A 21,105-nucleotide genomic window follows, 5' to 3' on the forward strand; every position below is an offset into this window, starting at 1 on the left:
GGTGGCTCTAAATTGACCGTGAGTGTGAATGGTTTTCTGTGTCTATGTGTCAGCCCTGTGATGACCTGGCGACTTGTCCAGGGTGTACCCCGCCTTTCGCCCGTAGTCAGCTGGGATAGGCTCCAGCTTGCCTGCGACCCTGTACAGGATAAGCGGCTACAGATAATGGATGGACGGATGGATAAGTAATTAGTTAAAACTATAGTGCAAGGAAAAAAAATGATGTTCTGCGCTGCTGTGAGTCTCCTGAAAAGCCTGCAATAATAATTCACATCCGAACCGGCAGTTGAAGGTGGCAGGATTTTTCATACACGTACATTATACACCAGCTACAGTGTACATCAGATACATCACCACACTACAGCTTTAGGCACAATAGAAGTCTGACTACTTGGTGACAGGTGTGTGTGAGAGAGAGAGAGAGAGAGAGCTGCATTCTTGCTGAAATGGGAATTCTTTGGCTTGGAAATCATATTATATAATTACATTTTTGAATTACTGATTTATTGGCCCATTTGTATTTAAATAACCGAACTAAACTACTCTTTAGACTCAAACTTTAATTAGATTTGAGTACCAAGTGCACAGTGTGTCTTCCAAAGATAAAAGGAAGCCATCAATATTAATGGTTTGTTAAATAATTGGTGGTTGTTTCTGTTCTTGTGCCGATAGCAACTCCTAACTCGCAGCTACTTACGGGTGAAAATCGCTCTTGATGAATGTTCTGTACGCATACTGCATACACACTGGTGAGTTTGGAGCGAGACGGTGTGTGCAGCCATGACCCACTCGCTCCATTTATTCATCTCATACATTTAGACGTTCTTAGCTCATACAGCCATAGGCCACTGAGCTACTGCCGTCACACGGTGTCTGTCGTCCGTCTGTCCGCGATTCACAGAAATCACGACTCCTCCCTCAGTTTTCAATGGATTTTGATTGTTTGGAAGATCTAATCAGTCTGCACAAAACTTACTCCCTGGTTTTGTGATTTTTTTTTTTTCCCCCTTATTAACAAGTTGCTAATTAGGCCGATTAACGAACTTTCAGGGCACGGTGGTGTAGTGGTTAGCGCTGTCGCCTCACAGCAAGAAGGTCCTGGGTTCGAGCCCTGGGGCCGGCGAGGGCCTTTCTGTGTGGAGTTTGCATGTTCTCCCCGTGTCCGCGTGGGTTTCCTCCGGGTGCTCCGGTTTCCCCCACAGTCCAAAGACATGCAGGTTAGGTTAACTGGTGACTCTAAATTGACCGTAGGTGTGAATGTGAGTGTGAATGGTTGTCTGTGTCTATGTGTCAGCCCTGTGATGACCTGGCGACTTGTCCAGGGTGTACCCCGCCTTTCACCCATAGTCAGCTGGGATAGGCTCCAGCTTGCCTGCGACCCTGTAGAAGGATTAAGCGGCTAGAGATAATGAGATGAGATGAGATGAACGAACTTTCAGGAAACTCGCTCCTCCTCCCTGAGCATTCAATGAATTGTAATTTTGATTGTTTTTGTTTTGAAGATCAAATTGTTTTCATGAAGAACAACTTGGCTAATTAGAAGAGTCTGGTTTCTCATGGTGCGGCCGTGTGAGCTGCCGCGTCGCTGACGCTCTGGCATTAAGCATTTTGTTTAGCGTTAATTAGTTCCTTCTCGCTCCAAGTGTGTGTGTTTGGGTCATTTTCAAATTCACTCTGCTGATGTTCCGCCCCTTTTTTCTGCCGAGTCGCTGTGGGTGGGTTTGTTTGTTTGTTTGTTTGTTTGTTTGTTTGTTTTGCCTGCCCCCATCAGCATACATGAGGTTATATGGTGCAACAAATTTTGCTACCTTTTATTTCTGCAATGAGACGGAGATATGTACTTGGTTAAATTGGGCAAGTCGATCAGGAATTCTCTCTCTCTCTCTCTCTCTCTTTCTCTCTCTGTGTGTGTTCTGTCTATCCTCAGATCTGTTTGAACTCGTGTGCTTATTTAAACAGCTAGTGCCTAATGAGCGTCTTTGCTTTGCGTTTTTCTTTACTTTATGCAGATGCAGATCAAACTTGGCTATATCGGGTGGGAGTAATGTATTCAATGCTTTTGTTTACCTTTTAATATGTGGACTGGATCTGTGTCTTTATTCTCTGCTCTGTTTTAACTGGTGTGCTAATGTTAGCCGTCTGGTGCTAACGGTGTGTGTTTGGAGTTTCTCTGTGCTTTATCCATCTCTAACTGGGTTATATTGAATGACTTGGTTGATCAGTGACCTCAGTAATCCGTAGGGTCAGTAACTCATGGGCGGTGTCGTAGACCACGTTCCACCCTACTAAACAGTACCTTAGATACACCTGTGGTATCTGCTGTTTAGTGTATTTGTGATGTGGTTTAGGACATGATTCTTGAATGTGCATTGCCTTGTTTTACAGCTGTCCAGTTGACCTGTGAGGTGGAGAAAGATGCAGGATATTCCATGATTGGCTCTCCTAAACATTTCTCTACCAGTGAAGGCAAAATTCTGCAACATGAAATCTTAGAAACAGCAGCTAGGAAAGCCCCTTATTCTTCTGGTTATAAATCTGTTGTTATAAGTGTGTAAAAAGAATTTTCACGTTGGAGCAGGTAGCACCGCATCTGCTTATCAGGGCTCTACATTAACTTTTGAAACCACTTGTCCTGTCGGGCAAGTTGAAAGGAAATTTACTTGTCCGAATGTGAAGTTGACTTGTCCGAAGAAAAATTTGAGAAAAAAAACCAAAACACAAAAACTATTTGTAATAAACTAATTTCACCAGAATTCCTTTAACACAATCTCTTCACTGCAGAAAAAAATTGGACTCCATCAATCATTAATTTATTTATGAGAAATTGAAAACCAGAAAATTAAAATGATACAGTATATTTTCATTTTTAAATTATTAACTTTGAATATATATATCCTCCACTGATTAATTGTTGTTGTCTAATTATTCATTGTGGCTCCTGTATGGTATTTAATGGTTGCGGTGAAAGTTGCGGTGTTTTTTAGGTTTTTGTTGCGATTACATTGCGGGAGGAAGTGAAAGTTGCGAGAAATTGTTGTGATTTTTCTCTTTTTGTGATTAAAATTGAGTGATTATGTTAAATATTATTACTGAAAAACTATTGATTAAAAAAACAAAGACACTGAGAAATGGTCCTGTAAACAACTTTACCAATATAAAAGATGACCACGACTACAAAAATGCAGAAAAATAGGCTTTACTTATCCAAATGCTCCTGTTGGTTCAAAAGTTAAAGTGCAGAGAACCTCACAGCACAACATGAAGTTACCTTCAAATATAATATAAATGCCTCAGCTTTCATGTAAGAAAAAAACACTATTAATACTAGTACTGTGTGCAGGCAGTCTCTCCTGAAGACTAAATTAAACAATTATAAACTAATAAAATAAATGGCTCAGGCTTCATAGAAGAAAAAAATTTGAACGGAATCTCACAGTATGATGCTGAAGCTGCCTAAACAATGGAAAATAAAATACCATTTTGGCAAAAATGTTGGCATCCATTAATTTCTTGTATTAAGTAAAAAAAAAAAAAGATGTAAAGTGCACACAGTCCTTCACTGTAAACATAACACACTTTCAGTAACAGAATTTAAGCCTATATAAACACCGACTCTCACATGCTGCTTCTCTTGAACGGAAACTCAGAATTAAGGCAGAAGGTAGTTTGTCGACGTCACCTCAAGACGACGCCAACGATTGGTCAAATTTGCGGGAAAGTTGCGGTGATTGGATATAATTGCAACACCGCCCTGAATTCCCGGGGATTGGTTGAATTTGCGTTGAAGTTGCAAATCGCAACATCGCGAAATCCTGGAGGGTCTGGTAAACGACCATTTACTTTTCAGCTCAAATACACGAAGCGGTATTGGCCGGTTTCGCAAGCGGAATATTGCGCATGCGCACATCGCTCTTTCCGAAGAGAAACATCCGGCGATTCATCAAAACAATAAAGTGAGATGCTTCGGAAATCATGTGAATAAACTGATAAATTTGATATGTAGCCTGAATATCGGCGTATTTTGGCACTTGTCCGATCGGACAAGTAACTGAGACGATGAACTTGTCCGACATCAAGTATCACTTCTCCTGGACAAGCGGACAACCGTTAATGTCGAGCCCTGCTTATCTGCAGCAGAGGTGGATAAAAATACCCAACTTCATTACTTGAGTCAAAGTACAGATCCCACTGGTCAAATGTTACTCCGATACAAGTGAAAGTTGTCCAGTCAAATTTTTACTTAAGTTAAAGTGCTGAAGTACTTGCTTTTAAAAATACTTAAGTACATTTTCTGTCAACACATTGTTGTATCATTGCCACAACGCTTATAATACCTCATGCCTCTGAAGCAACCGACTGGATTATTTTGTGAATTCACAAAATGAACGCATGCTGTGCCATCATGGTGGTTTAACGTTAAGCTAGCTAGTCAGTGAAACTCCACCTGACGCTAGCAAACTCTTTTCCAACTCAAAATCATATTGGGTAGCTAACGCTACTAGAAAAGAAAGATTTCTACATTGTTTATTTGGCAAGATTATGCTGAAACATATTTCTGAAAGGACTTCAGATAAGTTAACGTTATTCATGTTAGCGCAATTCCGTTTTTACATGCTACCTAACAGTGTCCAAGTTAACTAGCTATGTGTTATCATTAGCCGTGGACAAGGCTACGGCAACTTGGCGGACAAATCCATAGAAAGTCATTTGACTAACCAGACCGTATAGCTATTGCAATGTTATCGCTAGCTCTAAAAGCGCAGACAACTTCACTGCAAGCTTTCTCTTGGAATAAAACGTTTATATCCCTCGATATGCTTCCGCAGGTTGGATGGCGAGTTTTTGTAGGCGGTGATGTGGTTCGTTTTAGGTAAACAAAGCAAACATTTAAAACGAAACGAATCTTTAATCCATTCAGAAAACTGAAACATGGGTTCCAGGTAAAGCCATGAGTGCGTGCATTCACCAGAAGAACCGCCTCCTTCCATTCTGCCATCAACTGATCGTCTTCAAATAATGCTGCTGAGAAATCACTGAACTTGATTTTTATACAGTCTATGGACGTGACGTGACCCTAGTGATTACTGATCGGCTGTCTCAGTGTCACCTGGGGAAAAAAAATCAATTGCGTTTTATAAAAGAAAACGAGGTAACGAGGACCTTGACAGAAGTGTAGTGGAGTGCAAAGTACGATATTTGTCTTTCAAATGTAATGAAGTTAAAGTCAGAAGTTTCCAAAAAAAAAAAATCCTCAAGTAAAGTACAGATACTCAAAAAGTGTACTTAAGTGCAGTACTCAAGTAAATGTACGTCGTTACTGTCCACCTCTGCTCTGCAGCGTTTAGAGAAGTAATGCATTTATATTGATCATGAAAAGTGTTCAAGCCTCAATACTGCTTCATGATGTTTCCAGTACTTTCTTCAACACTTCTCGTGAAGTATTCCCTGAACATTCTGTTCCTGTAGTTGTTAAAACCAAGAGCTGATCCCTTCAGATTAGCTGTTCTGTAACGGCAGTACTGTGATCTGTCTATCACCAGTGACTGCTTTGTCGCGTTGTCATACTGACACTGAGCCGCCTTTTGATCCACCAACACTGAAACGCAACCCTGAAGATATTCGACAAAACAAATCATGCCGTTGATGATATTTGCAATGTTAATACGCGTTTTGCATTTTTAATCTCGGGCTTTACTTATGGTACTCGAGAATCATAAATGGTTTCGTGTTGTTCCTATCTGGAGAGATAAAGCTCGTTAACTGACGTGTGTTTTTGCAGGTAAAGCATTTGAATAAGAATTCTCTGGTTCTTAAATAGAAAAAGTTTTCTGATGTCCTTTTGAGCTGTAGTGTCGTGACATTTTTCAGGCTGTTGACTCAGTCTGGGAGGGCAAAGAAGGTGGGTGAAATAAGATAAGTTGATGGAAGGAAATGGAAGAGAAAAAGGAAATTCGGAGCCTAGTGAAGCATGCGAGTGAGCAGAAGTGCAGGCAGGTGGAGAAAAACGCTGGTGTATCAGCAGTCATGGCTTCAAACACACAGACAGACTGAAAGACAAACAGGCAAGCAGACAAACATTGCCGTAGGGTATGGTCATGCTGCTTTGCTCTGTAAATAGCACCTCTGTCTCTCTCCTCCCTCTGTCTAGACGAGTGTGAAGCACACACTGTTTATTTTTTTTTGTTGTTGTGAGGTGGGAGAAAATGGCCATGCCATTAGGAGCATAGGCACAGGGCTGAGGTTACGTTTTGTAACTGCGCTAGTGAACATTTTGAAAAAAATAAATGAGATTTATGTGTCGAGGGAGTTTTAGATGCAGTTTACTCTCTGTGTGTGTGTGTGTGTGTACACCGATCACCTGTAATATTAAAACCACTGACAGATGAAGCAAATAACATTTGATTATCTCATTACAATGTAGCACAAACTGGTGAAAAAGTTAATCCTGGCTAAAGTAAATGCTAAAGTGTCAGCATTAACTTTTTTCAGCAGTTTGTGCTACAGTAGCTCGTCTGTGGGATTGGACCACATGGGCTAGCCTTCATGCCCCATGTGAATCAGTGAGCCCTCGACACCCATGACCCTGTCGCCAGTTCAACTGTTATCCTTCCTTGGACCACTTTTGGTAGGTACTAGCCACTGCGTACTGGGAACACCACACAAGATGTGCCATTTTGGAGATGCTCAGACCCAGTCGTCTAGCCATCACAATTTGGCCCTTGTTAAAGTCGCTCAGGTCTGTACACTTGCCCATTTTTCCTGCTTCCAACACATCAACTTCAAGAACTGACTGTTCTCTTGCTGCCTATCGTACCTCACCCCTTGACAGGCGCTGTTGTAATGAGATGATCAATGTTATTCACTTCACCTGTCAGTGGTTTTAAATGTTATAGCTGATTGTGTGTGTGTGTGTGTGTGTGTGTGTGTGTAGAGTTATTCCATGAAATCGAGTTGTACTTGAGTTAATAGCCGACGAGGCGCGTAGCGCTGAGTTGTACGTTGAGATTGAGTGGAATAATTGTTTTATTCTATCCACATTCACTGGATTTTGAGAAACAGGGTTTTTTTGCAAATTCAATAAATCTGATACTTTATACAATTTATACAGTTTATTTTGTACTTTATACAAAACATCCAACAAAATCATTTCCACTTAGAATGTAAACAAACCATCGAAATAACCCAGCAATTTGTGAAAAATGCTAGAATAATAATTCTTGAAGAATTAAAAAAAAAAAGATACATGCTTACCATCAAATACTTTTTATTCCATATTTTGTTGCTTTTTTATTTTTTTATTTTTGGTGGTCGTCTTCTTCAGGGTGTTTTGGTGGTTGGCAAACCAACTTAAAGGTGAAATGAAGTCATTTTTAAACTTGCTTTATTTCTTAATGTGTTATTCAATTACGTTTTCGGTTTTAGTAACCTTATATCGTGACTCGTATTGGTAACTAATTGCAATTAAATATTATACTTGTCAACCTATTCGGTTTTTAGCCATGTTGAATTTAGTTCGTTTGGTCCACGGCAGGCGTCGCTTATCCGCGCGATCTTCACGAGATTTGTGCGAGACTTCAAAACGTGAAGTGTCAGCCAGGTGTCAGTGCCGCCATTTTGAAAACTGTTTTCCAAACGAAATATTGCACAAAAACGAGTTTAAATGATGATTACTGCCTTTTTCAAACTTTACTATCAAAACAAACAAAACTTCCGGCTTGATTATGTCAGCATTCGAAAGAGGGCGCGTGCGTCTTCTGACAATGTTGGCAGATGTCGGTCACTTTGATTTCCGCTGTACGTTTTACTTCCGTCTTACGATGTCTCGCACAGGTCTCAACAAATCTCATTTACGGCCATTGCTTTGACATATGGACTGATATATTACACAGAATATTTAAAACGCTCATAACTTGCTATAGCAGTGACAAAATAGCGATCAAAAATAAATGCATTTCTATATTTAATAAAATGAGAAATATAATTTTGATAAAAAAAAAATTTGCCTTCAGTTCCTGTTTAATGCACCTTTATCACCACCGACTGAGGTCTGAGGTGGAATGTGGAGATACTGGAGGGGGACCCCAAAAACTATATTCTTTTAGCTATTTTTATATCTTTTAAATAGTTGATGATTTTTGGGGTTTTGTTTTTGAGTAGAGTTTTTAATTTTGTCCTCGGTTGGTTCAGCGACATCTTTTGGCTGCTCCCGATTAGGGGTCGCCACAGCAGATCTTTCGTCTCCATCGCTCCCTGTCTTCCGCATCCTTCTCTACCACACCTGCCACTTTCATGTCCTCTCTCACCACATCCATCTACAGTATCTCTTCTTTGGCCTTCCTCGTTTTCGTTTGCCTGGCAGCTCCATCCTCAACATTCTCCTTCCAACATGCTCTGCATCTCTTCTCAGGATGTGCCCAGACCATCTCAGTCTCATCTCTCTTAGCTTAATTCCCAAGCTCTCCACATGTGCTGTCCCTCTGATGTGCTCGTTCCTTATCCTGTCCAACCTTGTCACTCCCATCGCAAACCTTAACATCCTGAACTCCGCCACCTCCAACTTTGCCTCCTGTCTCTTCGTTAAGGGTACGGTCGCCAATCCATACACCACAGCTGATCTCACTACTGTCTTATACATCTTACCTTTCACTTTTGCTGGGACTTTCCTATCACAAATGACTCCCGAAATCCTTCTCCAACTGCTCCACCCTGCCTGCACTCTCTTTCTCACCTCACTATCGCAGCCCCCATTTTCCTGCACAGTTGACCCCAGGTACTTGAATTCACCAACTTTCTTTACGTCTACTCCTTGCATCTTCGCTACACTCATCCCCATTCTCATTGATGCACATGTATTCTGTTTTGCTCCTGCTCACCTTCATTCCTCTTCGTTCCAATACATACCTCCAGCTCTCCAAACCCAACCTCCTTTCTACTTTCACCACACATCACAATATCATCCGCAAACATCATGTTCCATGGCGACTCTTGCCTCACTTCATCTGTCAAGCTATCCATCACTATGGCAAACAAGAAAGGACTCAAAGCAGATCCTTGATGGAGTCCCACCTTCACCTTGAACCATTCAGTCGTTCCAACTGCACACCTCACTGCTGTTTCACTGTTCTCATACATGTCTTGCACCATTCTGATATACTTCTCATTCACTCCACACTTTATCATGCAATACCATAACTCATCTCTCGGCACTCTATCGTACGCCTTCTCCAGGTCTACAAACACACAATATAGCTTTCTCTGGCCTTTTCTGTACTTCTCCATTAACATTCTTAAAGCAAAAATTGCATCCGACGTGCTCTTCCTTGGCATAAACCCGTACTGCTGTTCACAGATTGCTACCTCTCTTCTCAATCTCACCTCCAATACCCTTTCCCATAACTTCATGGTGTGGCTCATCAATTTTATTCCTCTGTAATTACTGCAGCTCTGTACATCTCCCTTATTCTTGTACATTGGGACTAGCACACTCTCCATTCATTTGGCATTTTCTCATTCTCTAGGATCTTCTTAAACAATCTCGTTAGGAACTCCACAGCCGTCTCACCCCAGCCACTGGGGGTGCATAAGCGTACTCTTGGTGCCGGTCTCAAGCCTGGATAAATTGGAGAGGGTTGCGTCAGGAAGGGCATCCGGCGTAAAACTGTGCCAAATCTAACATGCGGAATGAAAAGAGAAATTCAGCAACATGCGCTGCCATTTTGTTTTTCTCTACTCATGGTATATGAGCTGATAGCCTAGTAGTGAAGTAGCCAATCAGAGTGCGCGATTGCTCATGTCCAGTGAATGTGGATACATGTACCGGTATATGAGGGAGAGAGATATAAAGGCTCTAACAGCCCACAATATTTACTACATTGTTTATCTAGACCAGTTTTACATTTTTAATGTATTGTGACTTGTGCTTCCTGAGCAGAAGTAATCCAACATATATAATTTTAAATGGGTTAACTGTTATTGATAATGTATGATAAACAGAAGTTAAGAGATGAAATGTGGATGCTATGCAGGCCACTGTATGCTATAGATCTTGGGTTTTAAACATATTTGGACGAGAATTAATTCCGGTCTGTGTTAACTGGCTCGAGTTTGTACATGGAGTTGCCACCATCCACGATTCAGCCGTAGTAATTATTATTTTTGACCTGTTGCTATGGTGATACAGGAGATACCTGAAAACTGGACTGTTCTGCTTTTACAGCGAAATCAGCGGTTAGACGAAACGCGAATAAAATCCTTCCAGCGGAATAGACACGTTCACTGAAAGGGAAAAGGATGTGGATATGAAAGAGGCCCATGCTTCTGGTAGCAGTTACTTTCACTTAGTGGATTGTGTGGTGCTTCTGTATGTAGGCTGATTGTGTGGTGCTTTATTATTATTATTATTATTATTATTATTATTATCTCATTATTTGTAGCCACTTTATCCTGTTCTACAGGGTCGCAGGCAAGCTGGAGCCTATCCCAGCTGACTACGGGCGAAAGGCGGGGTACACCCTGGACAAGTCGCCAGGTCATCACAGGGCTGACACATAGACACAGACAAGCATTCACACTCACATTCACACCTACGGTCAATTTAGAGTCACCAGTTAACCTAACCTGCATGTCTTTGGACTGTGGGGGAAACCGGAGCACCCGGAGGAAACCCACGCGGACACGGGGAGAACATGCAAACTCCACACAGAAAGGCCCTCGCCAGCCACGGGGCTTGAACCCGGACCTTCTTGCTGTGAGGCGACAGCGCTAACCACTACACCACCGTGCCGCCCTATTATTATTATATTTATTTATTTTAATTAGCAATGTGCATTCTGGTTATGTCAGTAATAAATATGTTAATTTTTTGGGGGGGGGCAAAGTAATTTGACCATAAATATCTTTCTGTATTGTCGACTACTTTGAGTTATAGACAGGGGATTTTTTTTGTTGTTTGTTTTTGAATAAATCCTATATTTTCGGCATGGACCAGACTATATAGACTTTTTGTTTTAATTTTGTAACGGTTGTGTAAAGTAAGCTTGTACACTTAAATGTTTGCTCATAAATACAAACATTTCCACCAGTATGATTTATCGTTCATGTTAGCATGGCGCCATCCTGTCCAGTGAAATGCATGCAGGGTTTTCTGGTAAAACTCTCTCCTTTTTGTTTTGGTTTTTTCCCCTCTTTACCTGCCAGGATTTTCTTTTTAGAGTCAGGGTTACAGCTAGTAGCTGACTAATGCATAACGTAATGGTTTCTTACAGACACAAAGTGGAATATTTTTTTTATCTGCTGGCTGAACTTGGGTGGCACGGTGGTGTAGTGGTTAACGCTGTCGCCTCACAGCAAGGTTCTGGGTTTGAGCCCAGTGAAGTCTGTGTGGGTTTCCTCCAGGTGCTCCGGTTTTCCCCCACGGTCCAAAGACATGTGGTTACGTTAACATAGGGCGGCCTTGGGCTGAGGTGTCTTTAACCCAACTCCCAACTGCTCTCTGGGCGCTGTAGCGTAGCTGCCCACTGCTCTGGATATGTATGTGCTCATTGCTCACTTGTGTGTGCATGTTTGTGTTCACTGCTTCAGATGGGTTAAAAGCAGAGGAATTTCAGTGTGCTTAAGTGTACATGTGACCAATAAAGCTGCCTTCTTCTTCTTAACTTGTTTAGAGTACAGTAGTTTAAGCCATCACCAATAACTAGCGCTTGCATGCAATGTGTTCTGTAAATCACCTCGAGCCCTCTCAGCAGCTAGCGTAAAGTACCTCTGTACATGAGCAAAATATATTTTTTAAATGCTCTTGGATGGCTGATTTTGATATATTGGGTCAGATTCACATTTCAGTTCACATTTTCTCATTTGTTATTTACACATCTGATCTGTGGAGTGTTACTTACGATCTCGATTTGCGATCTCAGGAAATGTACAAATTATTAGAGGATTATCTGATAACTGTAAACATGTTAGTCACAGAACCTGTATAATCAGAGGTGGACAGTAATGAAGTACATTTACTTGAGTACTGTACTTAAGTAGGCTTTTTGAGTATCTACTTTTACTTGTTTTTTTGTTTTTTGTTTTGAAACTTAGGACTTTAACTTCATTATATTTGAAAGACAAATATCGTACTTTTCACTCCGCTACATTTCTATCAAGATCCTCGTTACTTGTTACTTTGAAGCAGCTTTGAAAGTGGAGGGGTTTTTTTTCTTTCTAAAACATGATTGGTTTTTTCGCAGGTGACACTGAGACAGCTGATCAGTAATCACTAGGGTCACGTCACGTCCATAGACTGTATAAACTCAAGTTCAATGATTTCTCAGCAGTATTGTTTAACACGATCAGTTGATGGCAGAACGGAAGGAGGCGGTTCTTCTGGGGAATGCACACACTCATGGCTATAGCTAGAACCCATGTTTCAGTTTTCTGAAAGAATTAAAGATTCATTTCGTTTTAAATGTTTGCTTTGTTTGCTGAAAACGAACCACATCACAGCCTACAAAAACTCACCATCCAACCTGCGGAAGCATATTGAGGGATATAAACGTTTTATTCCAAGAGAAAGCTTGCAGTGAAGTTGTCTGTGCCTTTAGAGCTAGCGATAACATTGCAATAGTTATGCAGTCTGGTTAGTCAAATGACTTTCTATGGATTTGCCCACCAAGTTGCCATCAACTTGTCTATGGCTAACGTTAACACACAACTGACAGTGTCCAAGTTATCTAGCTAGCATGTAAAAACGGAGTTGCGCTAACATAAATAATGTTAACTTATCTGAAGTCCTTTCAGAAATATGTTTCAGCATAATCTTGCCAAATAAACAGAATGTAGAAAGCTTTCTTTTCTAGTAGCGTTAGCTACCCAGTATGATTTTGAGTTTGAAAAGAGTTCGCTAGCATGTCAGGTGGAGTTTCACTGACTAGCTAGCTTAACGTTAAACCACCATGATGGCACAGTATGCGTTCATTTTGTGAATTCACATTTCTGTCTTTGGTAATGGCGTTAGGTTTTGTAAGCATTGTGGCAATAGTACAATGATGCGTTGACAGAAAATGTACTTTTTAATAAAGGATATATGCAGAACCTTTATTTTTAAATAAATTTCTGAGTGGATAGTATCTCTAGTCTTGACTCTTGTATGCTGCATAAATGGGAATAAATGTATACCGTATTTTCCGGACTATACGTCGCTCCGGAGTTTAAGTCGCATCAGCCAAAAAATGCATTATGAAGACGAAAAAAACATATATACGTCGCACCGGACTATAAGTCGCACTTTTTTGAAGGGTTATTCTATCCATAGAATCTGTGATTCTATCTGATAAGCGGCGCGTGGTTACTGCGCGACTGCATTGTTTATTTAATAAACGAACAGCTGAGCAGTGATAACGCGCCCTTTGCCCTGTAAGTAGCCTCGTCTGATTATTTTCAATATCTACTACTATCTTTAATACTATCACTATCGTTATTACTAATAGCCTATATTATTATTATTATTATAACTAATATTAGTAGCCTATTACTGATGCATTAATCAGTTTGCTTTTAGAATATTTTTACCGGTAGGGCTTATTATCGCCCCATGGCTCTTTCATCTGTTATTAAAGCTGTAGTCATCATCGAGGAGAGTCATTCTTCATTTTTGTCGAATTTTATTTCATCAAATCAGAGGTCAAGTAGGCTATAGGTATATCATCTCCAAAGACAGGTACGGTAGTAAAAACAACCGTCTAGTGAAAAAACAACAACAACCGCTTTTAAATCCCCTACTTAAATCCTTAAAATGAGTCATTTAACTCATGTCTTGTGTGATCTGATCTCCAATGGTGAAATAAACCGGTTGTGATGAGTACAGTCTGTTATTTTAGAAGATAAATGTAATATATAATTTAATATATAGACTAATAAAAATTAATATTTTATATCACGACATATTACTGTCTGTAACTGTTTGTCACTAAAGCGTTTTCTAAGATCATAATGTCTGATATTATTATTATTATTATTATTATTATTATTATTATTTTACACACACAATAAGCGCATGTGCGTAAAGTTATAGTAAACCATCCCCCGCCTTTTTTTTTTTTTTTTTGAGTCGCCGGACCCACCCACCTCCTGCGTTCTGGGACCTCCCACTTCACAAATTAAGCACTGCCTAAAATCACTACATAACTTATTTAAATAACTATAGGCATATCGTTAATAATAAAACACAGGTCAATCAAGTTTATCAAGCTGATGATTTCACTCCAAATCAGCAAATCCATTGAATTCCTCATCCTCGGTGTCGCTTCTGAACAACTCTGCCTCCAGCGGCAGATGAAGCGCCGTTTCCTCTTCTTCTGCGTGGCTGTCGTCAGACTCGGCATCAGCTCCAGTTATTCCGCGGTGAAAAAAAAAAACAACAACATATATACGTCGCACCGGAGTATAAGTCGCATGGCCAGCCGAACCATGAAAAAAAGTGCGACTTATAGTCCGAAAAATACGGTATATATTTTTTTTGAGTTAAAATTGACCGCAATGTTGGCCTTCAAGCTGCCCCGCTGAGACAGCCAGCCCTGAGTGCGTGACGTCACAGCAGTAACCGGTTTTAAGGCCGAGGCCTTTTACAGCTATAGACCAAAGTCATATAAATAAAAATTGATGGTGAAAGTAAGAAATGCCGTTACCGACTTGCTCAACTAAGACTGATTTGCCTTCATTGATTATGGGTTGACTCTCATTAAAACAGGATAGGAGTTATAAGTTATGCAACATACATGTACATGCATGCATTTTCACTGATAAAACGTAAAAGCTAATTAAATAATCAGATGAACTGAGACAATCACATTCTGAAGCAAATTAAATAATCTTACAGCGGTAACTTAAACACACAATACAAATTACATGTATTAATCTAAATGCAGGTAAACAACGTGTGGTGTTGTTTTGTATCCAAATGAGAGTTGGAGCTTACCCGTCTCTGTTCTCGCTTCTTGCAGGCCGATCTTGTGGCCGATTTGTTTTTGAAACAATCTTTCAGTTGTTCGTTCAGTTCTCCGTTCATTTGCTCCTTCCATGTAAGGGTGAGACATTGCTGCTGAGGCAAGCAGATCCAATGGAGAAATCAGATGGCTGGTCCACTCATTCTCCATTTTCTCCAGACTGAGTACTCCACCATTACTGCTTGGCTCCAGCAATTACTAAAACCAGGGACGGGACGGGGCATCACCAGTTTTAGCAACAAACACGGGGAGGTCACTGCCCAAGCAATAATATGTCCCATTCTGTCCCGGGTTTTACCAGCAACCCCCGGCTCACTCTGGGAGAACTGGTGCAACTAAACTTACTTTCCTTTAAAAATAAATAAAATAAATTCTTTCCTTTTCTTGTAGTTTTCTTTTTCTTTAATTGTTGGTACTGCACCCTCTTTCAATACGGGCTTATAGCCAACGCTCCTCAACAGATCAGAGGTCTCGTACGAGTCTTCAGTAAAATGTGCAGAGCAGAGGAGAGACCACTTTGTAGGCTCCCAATGTGCCCGTGAACTTCTCACAAAATGCGTCCAAATCTTTGCAGTTTGAACATTCTTGGGCCATGAATGCAACGTAAATCCACCTTCTGTCGTGGTGCTGCACCCGCCAGCAACACATCTACGTGGCATGGCGATTAATTAGCTCAAAATGGAGGCTCGGAGTTGCAGTCAGCTCTGTGTTTTAGTATAGCGGAAATGGCGATGAAACCGATAGACTTCCTGCTGTGACGTTACGGACGTCAAGGTCATTCACTCAGACCGCTACCTATATGAATCACTTTAATCGTAAAAATTACTCTATTAGATTTATTGTTAACGCTTAAAACTATTCCTGTGCCATTCTTGAGGTCTCAAGGCGTTTATAAACGAAAAGTGAGGCCATGGTTCTGCTTATATGCTTTAAGTATTTTTAAAAGCAAGTACTTCAGTACTTTAACTTAAGTAAAAATTTGACTGGACAACTTTCACTTGTATCGGAGTAACATTTGACCACTGGGATCTGTACTTTGACTTAAGTCATGAAGTTGGGTACTTTGTCCACCTCTATGTATAATAAGCTAGACGTCTATCTTACTTTGCTGCTGTTAGTAATTGTAAGTGTTTGCTGCTTTGGCATTATTGGCTACTGTTATAGAAATCCCTGAGAATATGCCAACATTGATGATATTGAAATCACACTCCCTGTGTCTATAAGCGACACATTTAACTAGCTGGTTGATTGTCTGCTAATGTTAGAGGTGTGTGTGTGTGTGTGTGTGTGTGTGTGTGTGTGTGTGTGTGTGTACAGTAGCAACAAAGAGTAAACACAAGCTCAGACCTGGACTAATCGTTCTTATCTTTCAGACATTCTTATCTCAAGTGACTCACAAAAGTGCTTTGTTGTTTGCTTGAGGGGGGAAAAAACCCTACCTCATGCTGGTGCAGACTGACCCAAGTCTGGAGATTCCAACAAGCGAAAGCATTCAGCTGTTCAGGCAGCCAGGGGGAGTTCTTTCCACAACAGTACAGAATGCTCACCTTCCCTGTGATTTGAAGATGGCAGGTCCAGCTGAGCTGTATTTGCGGCTCAAAGGCCTTGAGGTACTATATGGAATCTGGCGAGTAGGGCAGAGCTGGTCAAGGTTTTAAATCTAATGCTGACAGCAGCATAAAGCCAGGAGGGAATGAGGCAATGGAGTGACATGTGTAATTGAAGACAAGTTCGACTGTAGATACAAGAACCTCGGGGCACATTCAGGAACAAGTTGCAACAGTCGAGTCTTGAGGTGATGAGGGACCTTGGAGACTTTTTTTTTCCCCCTCCCTGGGACAAAAATGCTCATATTCTCCTGATATACAGGAGAAAGATCTAACTTTGCTGGACGGGTATCTATGAGAAGTTCAGACATACAGGCTCAGATTGTCCCAATGTTACCTCTTGCCTTTTTATAATAAAACCATGGCTGTTTTCCTGCAATAACACACTCATGTTGACTCAGGAAAGCCTGGTCATTAGCTGATTAGTCAGATCCACTGTGTTTGAGCAGAAAAATGAGTGCTATTCCCAGACCAGGGCTATAAGCCAATGACGTATAGCATAACCAATGTGGGGATGGAGTAAATATTACATGATCATGGGAGTGTTTTGAATTTACATGTCATTTATATTCATAGATCCTTGCATTCTTTCAGATGGTAAAGATGTAGAGATGCTTCTCGTCATTTATTAGTTTCTCAAGCTTTGAAAATTGGCATTATGTTCTTTAGTGCTTGAAAACGATGCATTCAACCTGACCAACTGTTCCGACTTGAGCCTTCCAGCTATCTTTGGTCATCTCAACGCTAACTCTGTCTCCATTATCTTGAGAATTCTGAGAAGTTGTCAGTTGTTTTAACCTTAAACAAAGGCAGGTATGTCTCAGATTCTGTGCAGTCCGTCACAAGCCGTTAATAAAATTACAAAACATTTATAAATAGCAGCGGTTATTTTGCAATACTGCAGTCTATGCATTAAGGCAGATAAAGTACTGCAGAAACACAGATGGTAGATAATACCACATTTTTAAAGGAATTTTGAACGAGACAGTCAGTGACTGCATAGCTCACTCCGGCCCTGTCTAGTCCAGAAGGAACGATCTAAAGTGGGCCACCTTGCGCAATAATTGTTGCAAGCTATATATAGACGCTGTATACCTTCTAGGAATCCCTACCTATTCGCCAGAAAGAATCCAAAACAGCAAGGAATTGACCGAGAAGAAGCGATATTTTTTTTTTTTTTTTTTTTTTTTTTTGTTGAACTGTTCATTAAGGCTTAATTTGTCCATAACTTATTAATAATTGTAATTAAGCAAATCTGGGTAGAAGTTATATGGACCCTAGGTACTCCTACCTTCATGCCAGAAAGAATCAAAATCGGTGAAGAATTGAGTGAGAAGAAGTGATTTGTGTGACTACTGCTCGTTAGGGCTTAATTACTCTGTATCTTCATTATTAATTGCAATTATGCAAATTTGGGTAGAAGTCATATGCACCTAAGGCAGACCCACCTTCCTGCCAAAAAGAATACAAATCTGTGGAGGATTGAGAGAGAAGAACTGATTTTCGTGAAACGATGATGGATGGACAACGGACAACAAATCATGGGATAAGCTCATCGCCTGTCGGCCAGATGAGCTGCTAATTACCAAAAAGTCTCGATCTGCAACATGTTCATAGGAAATATCGGTGCTTATGATTGAAAGCCTGTATTAACAGAAGAATTGTTGGATTTTTGTTGTGCCAGATGCGCACACAAAATGGTGGCCTTCTTGTATGCAGAACATCCATCCATCCGTTATCTGTAGCCGCTTTATCCTGTTCTACAGAGTCGCAGGCAAGCTGGAGCCTATCCCAGCTGACTACGGGTGAAAGGCGGGGTACACCCTGGACAAGTCGCCAGGTCATCACAGGGCTGACACATAGACACAGACAACCATTCACATTCACACCTACGGTCAATTTAGAGTCACCAGTTAACCTAACCTGCATGTCTTTGGACTGTGGGGGAAACCGGAGCACCCGGAGGAAACCCACGCGGACACGGGGAGAACATGCAAACTCCGCACAAAAAGGCCCTCGCCGGCCACGGGGCTCGAACTCGGACCTTCTTGCTGTGAGGTGACAGTGCTAAACACTACACCACCGTGCCGCCTGTATGCAGAACAGACCTAGTTATAGTGAACCAATGTTTACATTAAAATCCTACAGATTCTTGGTGCTCACTGAATACTGTTCTCGTTTTAGGTTTTGACCATGTTCTTCCTTTTTCTTTTGTAGAGTGCAAGTTCCTGTGCACCAATGGCCGCTGCCTGGACCTCAGCTCGCTGGTGTGTGACCAACTCAACCACTGTGGAGACAACAGCGATGAAGAGAACTGCCCCATTTCCACCCAGCACCCTTCTCCCGCCCTGTTCTACTGTGAGTGTCTGCTGCCTCGGTTTTACTGGAGTGGAAGTCACATGACTCCTCTATGCCTCTGCTAGTTATTAGCCTACAGGATGTTATGAGTAGCCTGGAGAGCAAGTCTTCTAGCCAGCTGCTGTGGATGACCAGACGTGCCGGGGGGAGAGGGGAGGGGCAGTAACACTTTTTTATAATAACACTATAAAACATTCAGGGAGGTTTGGGGTGAATTCTACTGCAAGGCAGTGTATATCCAACTATCTTTACACATATAAGTACTAATTACAAAATAAAAAAAAAAAACTGTTGTACCCTGTTATATTATTTTAGTTATTTCGAGAGAGAAAGTAGTGTTTCTTTGTATTTTAGATGAGTTTTTTTTTTTTTATTATTGAGAGAGAGCATTTGATATCCTGAAGATAATATACACGTAGCTCTCGGTTAACAAAAAAGAAATAAATGACAATAGTAACAGGAAGGAAAAAAAATCCATCCTCAAATTGAACAAAAAATGATTTACAAATTATTTGATGCCTTAGTTTTCACAGAAAAACAGTCCTGACGGCACTCGTGAATGCCGCGAGAGATTTGCTTTGTTTTACATCCAGAGGAAGCCAGTTCTACAGTTTTGCAGCACTAAATGTGAACGTTTTATCACCGAAAGCGCGATTAAAAACACAGCAGAATAACATTTTGTTTGCTTATTTTGGGATTTTTCTTTCGTTTTTTTTTTTTTCCCCTTGAGAACATTTTTCCTTAAATTATTTTAATCCCTTTATTTTATTTATTTCTGTTTTCATTTTTGTGCTGTTGTCATTCACAAATATTCACTTCCAAGTTAACCTCCTAGGGCTTAGCGGTCACATGCGTGGACAGCACTTTATGGAAATTCGGAACAAGAATCCACATATGTGGACATACTTTTTCTCTAAAAGTACATCTTATCAAAAGATGATGCTTAGTTTTTATTCTAATCAGGTTCTAATAAGCCCAAATAGCAAAGAGAAATAAAAAATGCATGTAAAAAAAACAGCTTGGGCCTTAGGAGGTTAATATAATTTTTTTTTAAACATTGTTACAGGATCATATTTATGACTAGGCTCCTCACTTTAAGTGATGAGAGATGTTCACGTATTGATTGAATTGTTGCGCGTTACAGCTGTACTTGAAGGATTATTAGCGTTGGCTGTAGAAAATGTGACGTCTTTGTACTTTCAGCCATGGCAACCGTAAATTCGGGCTAAATTTATCATAGTTTGATGGCTAAAAAAAAATTAAATTAAAAAAAAAAATTACCCTCACTATCAGATCTGGTTCTCGACACTGCCGTGCTGTGTGGTGTGATGAGACTCCGTGTTCAGAGAAGACGCTTCCCTCTTCTTAAATGCAGAGATGAAAAAGACTGTAGTTTTGAAGCTCAGCTACATGAGTGCACTGCCTGAAGGACAGCAGGCAGAAGCAGTGGCAGACAGCCAGTTCACTTTGATGTGCACTAGCCCTTTGTTACCCCCTGGTGTAAGGACACCAAGAGAATAGGAAGGAGAGTGGAGAAGGAGAGAAAAAACCTCTTTAAAAACAGCACACCTATTTAGCCAGTAGAGGAGTGCGGCGTAAAGTAAGCACAGACATGTTCAAAGATTCTCGGAGAGAGCTGGTTTCACAACACCTTTGTCGTTATGAAGACAGGAACTAATTAACTAAGTCAGAGGCTGTGCTTTCGGCTTTTTTTTTTTTTTAATGTGGCAGAGAATATTCTCCTGCTGCAAAATTGAGCCGAGACCCTGTTAGAAAAATGAATGCAAATGTCAGGGAATAAATGGGACTGACACGGGCCTAACCACTGAGAAAATGGGCTAATCGTCTGACATGCTTTTTTTTTTTTTTTTTTTTTAAACAGGGAAAATTACAGAGATTAAACTCTACTCAGATGAACTTTGTATATTAGCCTGCGTCTACTAGAGGAGTTAATGTTGGATATATAATCACTTTGATTAAAAAAAGGAATATAACTAAAGGTACGTGGACAAATCTATTATGCCTATGGCTTCAGGTAAATATTTAACAGAGGAAAAAAACAGAGCAGATAAAAGCATGGAAATTGTGCCCTACTGTCTGACTACAGCAGGTATGGGTAAATAGAATGGATAAAGCATTAAGCGGTTTAAGCA

General features: G+C 40.6%; 1 protein-coding gene across 2 annotated transcripts in view; it reads left to right on the forward strand.

The window, feature by feature from the left end:
• Nucleotides 1–21,105, forward strand: part of ldlrad4b (low density lipoprotein receptor class A domain containing 4b) — a 165,743-nt gene that overhangs the window by 81,862 nt on the left and 62,776 nt on the right. For both annotated transcript variants that reach the window (XM_060921922.1, XM_060921923.1), the window contains exon 3: nt 18,812–18,952. In XM_060921922.1, the coding sequence (XP_060777905.1) occupies nt 18,812–18,952 (141 nt within the window). The remainder of the gene's footprint in view (nt 1–18,811; nt 18,953–21,105) is intronic.

This window comes from Neoarius graeffei, chromosome 5 (assembly GCF_027579695.1).
Source record: "Neoarius graeffei isolate fNeoGra1 chromosome 5, fNeoGra1.pri, whole genome shotgun sequence".
NCBI classification, from domain to species: domain Eukaryota; kingdom Metazoa; phylum Chordata; class Actinopteri; order Siluriformes; family Ariidae; genus Neoarius; species Neoarius graeffei.